The 12,317-nt window shown below is 40.3% G+C and overlaps 3 protein-coding genes across 4 annotated transcripts; all 3 read right to left on the bottom strand.

Moving 5' to 3' along the window:
• Positions 1 to 739: 739 nt before the first annotated feature.
• ponzr1 (plac8 onzin related protein 1) lies at positions 740 to 2,716 on the bottom strand. The gene is made up of 4 exons (XM_086060299.1): positions 2,561 to 2,716; positions 1,777 to 1,914; positions 1,337 to 1,482; positions 740 to 1,029 (listed from the first exon to the last, which is right to left on the bottom strand). The coding sequence occupies exons 2-4, from the start codon at positions 1,910 to 1,912 to the stop codon at positions 892 to 894; spliced, it is 420 nt and encodes a 139-aa protein (XP_085916425.1). The 5' UTR covers positions 1,913 to 1,914; positions 2,561 to 2,716; the 3' UTR covers positions 740 to 891.
• Positions 2,717 to 3,157: 441 nt separating this feature from the next.
• LOC147159486 (ankyrin repeat domain-containing protein 46) lies at positions 3,158 to 7,593 on the bottom strand. Of its 2 annotated transcripts, none has more exons than XM_086060296.1 (4): positions 7,495 to 7,593; positions 6,412 to 6,754; positions 5,341 to 5,499; positions 3,158 to 4,308 (listed from the first exon to the last, which is right to left on the bottom strand). In XM_086060296.1, the coding sequence occupies exons 2-4, from the start codon at positions 6,720 to 6,722 to the stop codon at positions 4,071 to 4,073; spliced, it is 708 nt and encodes a 235-aa protein (XP_085916422.1). In that variant the 5' UTR covers positions 6,723 to 6,754; positions 7,495 to 7,593; the 3' UTR covers positions 3,158 to 4,070. The 2 variants fall into 2 exon arrangements, with proteins under 2 accessions (XP_085916422.1, XP_085916423.1); XM_086060297.1 differs by having other exon boundaries at positions 3,158 to 4,287.
• A 539-nt stretch (positions 7,594 to 8,132) lies between these two features.
• On the bottom strand, positions 8,133 to 12,145 carry tmem185a (transmembrane protein 185A). The gene is made up of 7 exons (XM_086059501.1): positions 11,970 to 12,145; positions 11,341 to 11,517; positions 10,701 to 10,914; positions 10,539 to 10,622; positions 10,134 to 10,310; positions 9,938 to 10,061; positions 8,133 to 9,058 (listed from the first exon to the last, which is right to left on the bottom strand). The coding sequence occupies exons 1-7, from the start codon at positions 12,005 to 12,007 to the stop codon at positions 8,808 to 8,810; spliced, it is 1,065 nt and encodes a 354-aa protein (XP_085915627.1). The 5' UTR covers positions 12,008 to 12,145; the 3' UTR covers positions 8,133 to 8,807.
• Between the last annotated feature and the right edge of the window lie 172 nt (positions 12,146 to 12,317).

The following is a 12,317-nucleotide window of genomic DNA, read 5'->3' as shown; positions in this document are numbered from 1 at the left end:
AGAAACACATGTCTAGCATACTGCCTAGAGGGTTAAATGTAAAAAAGAAAAGAAAAAAAGAGTAAAGTCTGTGAAACACTTTTCTATGAACCTCACTCCCAGGGTGGGATATCTTCCCCTCACTTTCTGTTATCAAGGACATGGCGGCTTGTTGAGGTCAAGATCCAACTCACATCTCAAATTTTTTTTTTTAATGTGAATATATTCAGGAACTGTGATACATGCAAGAACATCATAGTAAACTGTGAAAAGAAAACCCACATAAAAGATGATATAGCGAGGGAACACTAGCCTGCCGAGTCGCGGTCATTGGCAGTCTTTCCAGACACGCTTTCTGTCTTTTAAGAAAGTGGGTGTGGCTTGCCAGGCTATGGGGAGCACTGTATGGAAGAGTTACTGTATTGGCACTTTGAAAAGACTTTTTAATATGCTTTAACGTCATCAAACATGAACATATTTGTCATCGTCACACTGAAAGAAAGCCTTGAAATGTAAAAAAAAAATGACTTTTGACATCACAACAAGATGCAACATGAGTTGGGTGTGTTGAGTTTTCTATCCTATATATATATATATATATATATATATATATATATAATATATATATATATATATATATATAATATATAATATATATATAATATATATATAAATATATATATATTATATATATATATATATATATATATATTATATATATATATATATATATATATATATATATAATATATATATATATATATATAAATATAAAGGATAGAAATCTCAACACACCCAACTACAGAAAACTCAAATGTTGCTTTCACCCAATACTATATGGAGAACTCACTATGCGGAAAACATCCAACAAGGATAGTGCGCTATCGACGGGTGCAAGTAGTCACAGAGTCCCTACACTGTCCTGATGATCTGGGTGTTAAAGGCAGACACCATGCCCTCGGCGGCCCTGATCTTCACCTCGCGGTTCATCTGGCACCATGTGCACGGGAAACACCACATCAAATTGCAGCAATCGTCGCAGCAAGAACCCTGCGGGCACAACAAATGGTTCATTATTGCACATAAAATTTGTTTTCAAAAGAAGTACCGGTAATTCTTAAAAAAAAAAAGCAACTGTATTGGATTTAAATATTAAATGCACTGATTTTTTCCTGCAGGCCTACTACTAGAAGAATAATTTATTGAGAATCACTTCAATAAACCATCCATCCATTTTCTGAACTGCTTATCCTCACTAAATCACTAAATAAATAAATCCGTTTAGGTTCATCTCGCCCACTCTGTCGCCGACAATGGCCCCCGCACGCCCCTCCTTGACCATGGACCAGCTTTTTACCGGGATGCCGTGGCGCTGCCTGATGGAAGAGCGAAGCATGCACGACACGATGCAGCAGAAGTCGAGCATTGGCGCGGCGCAACACCAGCCATGCTTGCTTGCAGTCTGGCACTGCATGCAAGGGAAGCACCAAAGGCCACAGCAACCTGGGAACGAGACAAGATGGACGACATTAAAAATAACGGAGAAGACTGTAATTGAAAAATGATTACATTCAAATGTATAGCACATAAAAGTTCAAAACAAATTTTACCAGAGTAAATATTTCAAAACAAAGTTCTAAAAAAAATAATGCACATGTACTAATGTTAAAGTTAAATACATCTTAACTGTACTTACAATATATCATTCTAAATTATCTATTTGTTCATTACCTATTACCTGTAAAAAGGGTACTTTGGAAGTGTTACAATGATCTGAATTGCTAAATGAAGCCTTACAAGTGGCCATGTCGGTGCAGCAATCACAAAGGCCAGTGGTCCAAGTGGAGTAACCCAAAGTTTGGGTCACCACTTGGGTCACCACTTGGGTGGGCTGCTGGATGATGGCCGGGCCGGGCAACTGGCAGTAGGCCATGTCTGGAGGAAACAGAAAATGTGCCAATAATAACTTTGAAGTTCACTTAATTTGCATTTAATCTTTCAGATCTGTTTTTGCTTTAATGCACCATTCCGCATTCTACTGCTTACCCACTTCTCTTTTTGATACTCTGCATCTAGCAGCTTACTAGCTTTGCACTTGTCGTGTAACGAAAAGAAGCCTCCTTTCGCCAATAAAAAAAAAATGAAAACAAAAATATATACTGTACAGTATTAAAAATGGCGGACCTAATCATTGTTTGTTTTTTTAAGGTTACGTCTTTACGACGCTAGCTTTTTTGGCGGCCCGAAGCTTTAACGATTCCAAAATCACTGCCACCCTCAACAATGCAGTTTGCTAGGTTCTAAATATGTTTATTCGAAAGAAAACTTAGCCAAACCACGACTAATAAATGAATAATATTTTCACTAATTTCTTTACTTAACCAGGGTGGGATGTGCCATAGACATAGACTAATAATTACAAGTTAATACGATAAGACAAACTAGCTAGTAATTATCAACTCCTAGGCCCCAAGTCATTAATGATGAGCCGTCTGCGTTGTAAATGCATATTATTATTTTTGCAGTTACACAACCATCACAATTGAGAAAATTTGTTAAATGATGGAGACGAGTCCTTTACCTTTCTCTCCGTGTGTTGAGGAAACTTGAAACTGAAAACCAACCGCGCTTGTCTAGTGCAAACTTACGAAGTTTTGATTTCCAAGGAAATGCACCGCCCCCACCAAAAAATAACCGAAAGTAACACTGTGAAACTCAGTTACAACAAAGTGCACCAAACTTTAATTGCTACATTTTATTTATTTATAAAATACTTCGTTATACATGTGACATTAAGCTGAATATTTAGGTGCTGCGGGTTTTATTTTATTACCCATACTTATTTTTCAAACTTTCACTGTGCAACGATATTACGCATACATTGTAAAATCTAACCACTGTATCATTGTAACTGTCAAGATTATACCTCTTGTGCACAAATATAACTATATTTACCACATACCATTTTTTTTCTTGCTTTGATTTAATTTCTTTCAGTACCTCAATTCTGTGCTTGTATTTATTTGGTTTCACTTTCAGGCTTGTGACTCGTTGACTTTCTCAGACTGTTGCATGCTTCATTTGAAATGTTTTCCAGGCCTTGACTGCAACCTCATTCAGTTCTTCATTCCTTCTTCAGGAGGAAAAATGTAAATGAGCATCATCATCATTACTTGAATTGATTGGAATCATACAGTTTTATTCATATATTTGCCAATTGTTTACACTGTGCCTAACATTGACATGGTTTTCAAACATTACAGTAAAAAATACAAACAATAAACACAAATGCCGAGACAGGATGTGGGACAGAAGACCGAGTTGCATGCTTGTCAGGGGAATGTCTCTATGAACACAAAAGCAGTGTTCTCATCCACAGAGGCACACAAAAACCATAAACGTCTGCTGGCTTGAACGCCATTCTCAGGAATGAATACAGGGTGTGAGGTTTACAAAACAAAACAGAAAAGAAAAGAAACAAAGGTAAGCAACGCGTGCAATGTACAACTTGGAACAAGTGCATATTTTCCTGAAAAGCAGCTGCGGTTACATTTAGCGAATGAAGACTAAGAGAAAGAAAGACATTTTATTTGTGTTACTTACAAGCGCAGAGGTCAGTAATGCCTTACCAGTATCCAAGTTACGCAGGTACAAATGTGTCCTTAATACAATAAGCCCCCCGTCTATTCGTAGTTCGCTATTCACAAAATTACCCATTCAGGTTTCTTTGTGGAACGTCACCAAATGGCACCAAAGCCCTGGCTAATAGGAAAGAAGCAATTGGTGTCAAGGAAGTACATCTCGACTGAGAGACCCATTTGTTATGTTTGGTACCTTTGTAGTGTCAGTAGAATAAGTGTGTTACTTTTTTCGACTTTCGCAGATGACGACCTAAAAATAATGAGAGGTAAATTCAGCGAGCACTACGCAAGTTCATTGACATAACGCGTCATATACAATTTGGCGAAAAATGTTACTTCTTTATGTTTTTTTACGGCAGGGATGGACGTCAATCACTCGCATTACAAATGTACTCAAGAGAACCTTACTGCGGTGCGGGCAAAACTACGGGTAATTCCCTCTGCCCTCATTCAGTGCACAAGCTCCAGCTGGCTGGTGGAGAAGGGCAGCACGCCGCTGACGTAGTAGGCGATGCCCAAGGAGAGCAGGGCGATGACCACCAGCAGCAGCAGAACCCTCCAGAAGCCCAAGTCCTCCACAAACTCCTGCCAGGTGGTGCGGAAGCTGGACAGCACGCCCTCGCTGCTTTGCAGGTTGGGGTTGAGCAGCGAGTGGCTCTCCATGGCACTGGACGCACACAGGAGGTCACTTGTGGGCGGGAAGCACAGCTCGCGTGAGCGCTTATGTTACGCCGCGCGGTATTTCGTGGCCATTTATCTGTTTTGTGTTGAACTCGTTACAGTATACTGTCACAACTCGGGAGATAAAAAAATCTAGATTGTTAAAGTAGGTCAAAAATTGTCTTCAATTGACATTTCATGATTAAAAGTTCAACCAAAGTTTCATTGTCATGAAATAAACGCATTTTTGTCAAAGGTATGCACCAAAGACGTCACCTCAAAATAAAAGCAAACGCGTTGCTCATCCATTCCCTTGCCGATGTCGTAGATATCACCGACATACGGGTATGGGTATAAAGCCGACAAATCCCTTTTGCTCATTAAATAATTAATGTAATACATTATTTCATAAATGAATCATTTAATAGGGCTGGGAATCAAGCACAATTTCCCATAACCAGTAAACTCTTGTTGCTACGCAAACACTGCGTAAAAAAAAACCACACCAAAAAACGTGGAATTTTCTATGGATTGTCAAGTTGCTGTCAAAAACGGATGGATTTCGAACATCAGTTAGGACATTGTACCAAAATGGCGCTTACTGAGGAGAGAAAAGTTGACGATGGGCTTGAAATGGACATGGTGCTATCGATTGAAAGGGCTCAGCTGCGAACGTCACATGACCAAACCCAGGAAACAGGTGAGCTGCGATCGGCACTGTGACGTCATCTTCAGTCGACAGCCAGTGGCAAAATGGCCGCCCCCGAGATGGAGAAAAACGGCTGGATTTTGCTGCTTTAATTCATATTCCACATACGCAATGCGAACCACAATGCCATGTTTAGAACATATTATTGTAAAGAATTTGGACTTGATTTCCGCTTGAGGTGATCATCACTTTTTCCTCAATATTATTATAACATAAATAAATAATTGCATATGAAAATCGCAATTGCAATATTTAATTGCATTTGGATTATTTTACAAAATTGTTTAGCCCTAATTTACTACACTGCGATGTCGATATGAATTTGATTCATTGTTCAGCCTTATCACCTACCTCTCGCTGTCGGCCATCTGCATGGTCTCCAGTTTGGAGTGTGCTCCTCGGTTGAACCCTTTCACCTCCTGCTCCTCCAGCCCCTCCAGCAGACGGATTGCGTCCTTGTTGACGCCGCGTCTCTTGGCCAGCACCAGCGGCGTGGAGCCGTTGTGATTACTACAAGAACCGGCATTAACGAGCGGCGTCAATTTTCAGACTGAATTTCCTCAACTTTCCGCATTGAAATGCTGGTAACCAGTTCCAGTCCCGAAAATATACTAGGGCTCGGAAGCCGATGCCAATAGATATATTCAGATAACCGATTAATCGGATGATTAATTTAAAATAGTGATTCGCAAAGTGTGTTACGAGTACCACTGATGGTACATAGGCCAAGTTTATTATATATATTTTTTTTTTACTAAAATTGAAAAAAACATGTTTATAAATGTTTTTTTTTTTTAAACGTGAAAACCAACTTAAGTTTATAAAACTAACTGAAATTATAGTGAATGAGTTTATGTATTTATTTTTGTATATATATACATATTTTATTACTTTATTAGACAATACTTTAAAAAAAAAATACACTCATCAAATACTCCATTTACTGCATTAAAAAAAACTAATATTCAAACTATTAAAAACGGAACTAAAACAAAGCATTTTTGAGAGAGAAAAAATTAACAAATCTGCTCTAAAAACTAATTAAAACTAATTAAATTTCAAAAACACAAGTCAAAACGAAATTAAAAACTAGTTACTATGAAAAATCTGCAACTATTATTAATCTGACAGAGGCTCCCTCTGTTGGTACGCCAAATAAGAACGAGCTATACAGTTCAGTAATACAGTGTTTAACTTTTAAGTACAGCACGTTTGCATTTAAATACAGGAAAGGACATGACTGAAGAGAATGTACTGTTTGAAAAGAAAGTAAGAATGTATCAGCATGTTATCAACAAAATTTAGGCCGATTCAGATTATTAAAAAAAAAAAAAGGCAATATCAGCCGTGTATTACTGGGCACTCACAAGTAAAGGTAGCACTGTAAATGTGATTTGTCCAGAAACACATTGCATCGCTTACCAGATATCAATCTTCAGCCCATTGGATACTAGGAACTGGATGGTATCCACATGCCCACACAGATGCAGCGCCGTGTTCCCCTGGTAGTCCGTCGCCAATAAATCGGCGCCGAACTTGTGTAGCAGGCGACAGATTTCTACATTGCCTCGCGCTGCAGCTAAGTGCAGGCCGGTGCGACCCCGGTTGTCGCGGATGTTGGGGTCACAGCCAGTTTCCAGGAGCCTCTTGGCGAAGGGCAGGTCTCCATCGATGCAGGACTGCAGCAGAGGCACGTTAGTCTGCGACGAATCGTTGATGAAGACATAGGACATGTCCGAGTGGGTATCAGAAAATTCCAGCGTACCTGTATTGGAAAGGACAATGTTAGTTCCCAACTCCCAAACACACAAAAAATTACAGGTAACATTTTATTTTTTTACGTTGTTTGCCCTATGTCATGAGTGGAGCTCAATTCTACATGAGAAAAAAACACGAGAGCCGAGCCATGCAGTTTGACAGTTCACTTTATATTAAATTGGTTAACATTACATTTATTAACATCATATCATTACATACATTATGAGAACAGGGATATTTTCCAAGATAAAACACATTTTCTCAGGGTGTAGGGGGATATGTATTTCGATTATGCCTGTGGAAGGGGATGCAAGTTAATGTTGGGGAACATATATAATAAGAAATAAAACAAATAGTCGATTTTATTTCCACCTTTTGCTGAAGGAAAAGCAAATAATGATATGAACAGAAGTGCCTACTGGGAAAGGCACTTTTGTTCATGTCATTATTTGCTTTTCCTTCAGCAAAAGGGAGAAATAAAATCGACTATTCGGGAGATTTTACGTTCAGGCCAATTGCCCAGCCTTCATTTATATTACACATAAACGCACAAACTAAGCATCACATCCTTCCCGAAATTAGGAAAGAAGCTTGTTTATAGCTTGAGCTAATGTTAGCCTGCGAGCTAAACATCCCAGACGGATGGAAATGAGCTGATATGCGACTCGACGACAGTTGAAGATAATTTAAAAAAAGAGCAAGTGAGAGGTAGAAGATTACACGTTAGCTGGTAGTTGTGTAGCTTACCTGTTAATATGTCCCAAAACAGCCGTGAAAATGTTATTAGCTACCTAGAAGCTAACACTACCAGTTATGTTGTTGCTGGCGTCTTCTTCTTCTGTTGACTTGTATTTTCCTGCCATCTAGCGGTCAAGAGTATAACTGCAAAAACATGGTTTTCCGGTTTTCCAGAATTTAAACTTTTAATAGTCAACTCAAGACGCATATTTTACCAAAAAATTAACAAACAAACACAAAAACCCGAACCCCTATTATGTTGCTACCAGGGGTATCTGTCCAGCCACAAAGTTGCTGTTTTTTTTTAAATTCAAAATTGCTTTATTATATTCGATTTTTAATTTTATTAACAACACGACTGTGTTTTGTTTTGTTTTTTTGCCATATTTTTAATTCAGCGTCCACAGGTTTCTTGAGCTTTGACTACTCATTCTCTCTCTCTGCTCCCTTGGCAATCATGTCCTGGACTTACCTGCAGCTTTAAAAATCGAAATCATATCAAATACAGCAAAAGCCACACATAACAGTCAAACAACAATTCACACTTGCATTCCCACCTAGGGCCAATTCAAAGTCTCCTCCGAATGCTGTGTAGTCCCATTGAAGACTAATTGACGACGGTAAAATACACCCAATGAAAACATGACACTTTTTTGTCATTTTATTCTGCTTTGTCATAATCGGCTGATAGTCGTCGAACAGCTCACGTAATCACGTATGTACATTTGCATCCAAACCATTAGAAGTTGAGGGTAACAATCAAGAATGTTGGGAAACGCGTCAAATGCAACAGGGAAGCTTGTTTCTATTGATCAACTCAGTGGGTTGGTTGCTCTGGTCCCTAATGAGACATATTCATTTATTTACAATCAACAGGAAGAAGGGGGGGAAAAAGACGGGACCTCTCTGAACTATTTAAGTGCATTTTCCATCCATGATTTTTAGGTCAGCGCATAATTAACCCTCTTGTTACATTTGTTTGTCAGGAAGCGTAATGAATGACGTTACCAAACTAGCCATAAGTGTCCAAAATTAACTCAAACTTTTTGTAAGTAGTTTATGTGAAACAAAATGTTCAATGACTTGTCAAAGTAACAGGAGGGTTGACTCCAAAGCGCAAGCAAAAAGAATGAGGTGCCAACTTTGAAAGTCTTTGCCGCGAGGCCGTAACAAAGGTAGCGTCTCTCCACTGGTCCCATCACAAAGTGAGGCCGCGTCCATTTAGTAATCGCTAATAATCACCTCCTTGCGGTGACAAAGATGTCGCAGGATTCCGCTCAGTTCACAGGAGCGGCAGCTCAACTTGCAGAGTTTGAGCCCGCCTAGTCGGGCAAGTCGATGCAGAGTTTGGGCGGCGGGATAAAGTATTTGCCGGGACTTTGCGTGATCACCACGCCCGTTTTTTTGTGGAACATGGGGGCGATCTTTGGCGGTGGCTCGGGGACAGGCGGGTCCTCGGCGGTCTCGGGGTCGTCGCTTCGTTGGAGGTCGTAAGAGACGTTGCCGTACTCTCGGAGGAAGGGGAGGAGCTCCAGCAGGAAGTGGCAGAAATCCTTGCGGATGCCAAACCACCCTAGAAGGACACCAAGACGCAGACAGCGAGGTTGAAATTAGGGTTGCAACTAAACATTATTATAATAATGTATTAATCTGCTGATTAATCAATTAATCAGATTTAAAAATCTTTTTTCAAAATGTCCATTCCATTATGCAAAAACAGGACATTATTTCAAAATTGACATTAATTAACATGTCACAAAATCTGCAAAAACATTGATTGTCGTTTTCCAAAGTAAAGATGTTTGTCTTATGTGTCCTATTTTGATTCACCACAAAGACAATCAGATTTCTTTCATGGACGACTACGGTACAGAAATCGGACAATAATAACTAATTTGCTTCCAAAAACGTATAAATATGTTCTATTTTAAATGTGTTTTAAAGTGTCCCAAAGATGTATTTATACGTTTTTCATGTTGTTGTTTTTTTTCATGCTAGAGCATACAGAAGGCTGTGATGCAGCCTCTCGACTGCAAAAAACGGTTGGTCGTTATTACAAAAACGGCCAGCAGGTGGCAGCAGAGTATAAGAGATCAACCAGGACCATGTTGGTTCAAAACAGATTTGTGAATAATGATGAAACTTAGCTATATTCTAATGCTAATTGCTGCAAAATGGAAACATGTGGGCCTTGCGAAATCAGTCAAAATCCAGTAAAACAGCCGGGAGCGAAGGAGATTGCTTCAGTGAAAATGGCTGGGAGTGAATAAGTTAACTGCTGAGAGGCTGAAATCAGAAGATTTGGACTATTTTAGGTTAAACACTAATCTAGAGTTTTCACTTTTCATTTTCAATGGTTGTTCAAAGTAATCGCTTAAACGTAAACTTTTTTTTTTTTAAATCATGAAAACATCACAAAATATTTTTACCCTACGAATCGCTTTCTACTCACAGTGGTTTCCGCCTTTCTGGCCGAAGGTGGTGACCATGAGCGTGAGTAGCGAGAGCCACAGCGGCACGAAGACGCACACGTAGCTCAGGCTGTTGTGGCCGTCCAGCTTGTGCACCAGGAGGATCTGTGGGAGCGGAAACAGCGCAATTGTCAGCGGCGCGGCCCGTAGCGACGGAAAACGCCGCCGGGGACTCGCCTCGAAGGTGAGCAGCGGAACCACGATGGTCATCCAGCTGATCGCCATGGTGATGTGAGTCCGCCGTTGCTCGGCGATGATGTCGATGGAACGGAGGAAAAGGACAGACCAGATGATGTAGTAGAGGACGACGAGGCACAGGAAGGACATGAGGATCCACAGTGGCACGCACACCACCTGCACACACCATTACACCAGTGATTCTCTAAGCGTGGCTCCCTCTAGTGGTTCACTAAAGAATCAATGCTTAAGTACAAACATTTGCATTTCATCGACAATAACTGTTAGTTAGACTCGCAGAGTGTAACTAAAAATATGGTTTTAGTCAAATTGGCCCTGCAGTACTATATATATATATATTATATTACAACCATAAAATGAAAAATCAATGCGATTGGCCCTCACCAGCCAAGGCCAGTTGATGATCCTGTCCAGCCTCAGAGCGATGAAGATGAACTGGAGAATATTCACCGAACAGAACACCTCCAACTAAAGAAGAGAAAGCGTGTCATTACTTTTTCACCCAGCAAGACAATTCAAGGTCTTGCTTGAGAAAACGCGTCTTACCTCCAGAGAGCGGTCGTGCCTGAAGCCCCAGACGCACGCCGCCACGGAGACGGGCGACACGAAAAAGAGCGGCATGAAGACGAGCAGCCAGAAGTAGTTGCCGCTTCCCCTCGCCACGCGGTCGCACACCAACACCTCGAACATGAGCAAGAGGACGTGAAGCCCCACGGCGATCAGCATGGCCTTGAACTCCACGCATGTCTCGCCTTCAGCCCTAGTGGAGAGGGAATATGCCACATGTCACGCACGCCCTGGTCACATGAATTGAGTCCCAGCAATATATTAAAAATCTGTAACATATATTATTAAGTAAATACCACAACAAAAATTATCTGGTTAATTTTTAAGAAACCACCGTGTGCCCATTAGAAACAGAAGGTGTGTCAGAAGACTGACAAGGTGTCAATCGTGCCAGAAAAATAGAAATGTGTGCATGTGAAAACCAGCAGACATTTATTATAATGTATTTTGATTTCCTCGGCTCTTTATTGACATGTTGGCACAGCATGAGAATTTGTTCTCAATTGCCTCAGATGGATTAATAAATAAAAACAAATAAATTAACGCAGGGGGAAAAAAACGCAATGCATTTTTCCCCCCAATATCATGCAGCCCTTAAGATACCAAACGATGAGCGTACCTGTACTGAGGGTTGTGTGCCCACACTCCAGTGCCCACCGACGCCCCGATGATGACCAGCAGCTTCCACAGCCATATTGGCGTGAACACTGCCCAGTAGCTCCATTGGATAACCCCATCCAGCCTCAAGGATAGCAACACGGAGAACAGCAGCAGGCACAGGTATATCAGGAACTTGCTGCGGGGGAGACGGAAACTCACAGGGATGAAGTCAAATTGCCCGTAAACGACATCGAGACTCGAATTTAACCTGTATGCCAGGCGGTGCAAGTCAATTACTCTCAAAGCTAAGTGTGTTTTAACAATCCGCCACCGGACTATGTTCCGCCTAAGAGTAGGTCCATGAAGACATCAAATTGAATCATGAATGAGGCTGTAAAGTAATCGAGAGAATAATGAAATCCTCATTACTTCTGAAGAACAGATGTGCACATTATTAGGCTTCATTGCACAATAATCAAAAGCAGTCGTTCATGCCATTTAATTTGTACAAACAACATTTGTTTCCACTTTGCCATGTTTAACTTTATAGCCCAAAAATTCTAAGTTGTATTCGTTCAGTTTATAACACACAGTGACTTTATGACATCCAGCTAACGCTACTCGTAGAGCCAAATTTCGCGGTCGTACCTGGGATTAAAATCCTGAAAGAGTCCCCGTAAATTCATGGCGCAGTAGAAAATGTGACATTCGTTGGTTACTTCATTGTTTCGTTTTCTTTGCGATTTCTTCTACTTTTGAACGTTCCCCTAAAATTCCTCGCTAGCTAGCTTGTGTTTTTGTTTTCCCCTAAACCCTCCATCGGAAATTACGTCAAGGCACGAAGGGCGGGTACTTCCGTTCATAAGAGTAAAAGACAAAATCTAAAATAAATAAATAACAAAAAAATAATATGCCGTTCAAGTTATTCATTGTATTTTTGCTTATCGTATTTTCGTATTTAAAAAACAGTTCTACACACATAAGTTTTAGTTCAGG

Source organism: Leptonotus elevatus, chromosome 17, assembly GCF_054856555.1.
Source record: "Leptonotus elevatus isolate MCC_2025b chromosome 17, RoL_Lele_1.0, whole genome shotgun sequence".
Classification (NCBI taxonomy): Eukaryota; Metazoa; Chordata; class Actinopteri; order Syngnathiformes; family Syngnathidae; genus Leptonotus; species Leptonotus elevatus.
The sequence above is the reverse complement of the archived record's forward strand: the minus strand, read 5'-3'. Positions and strand labels throughout refer to the sequence as shown.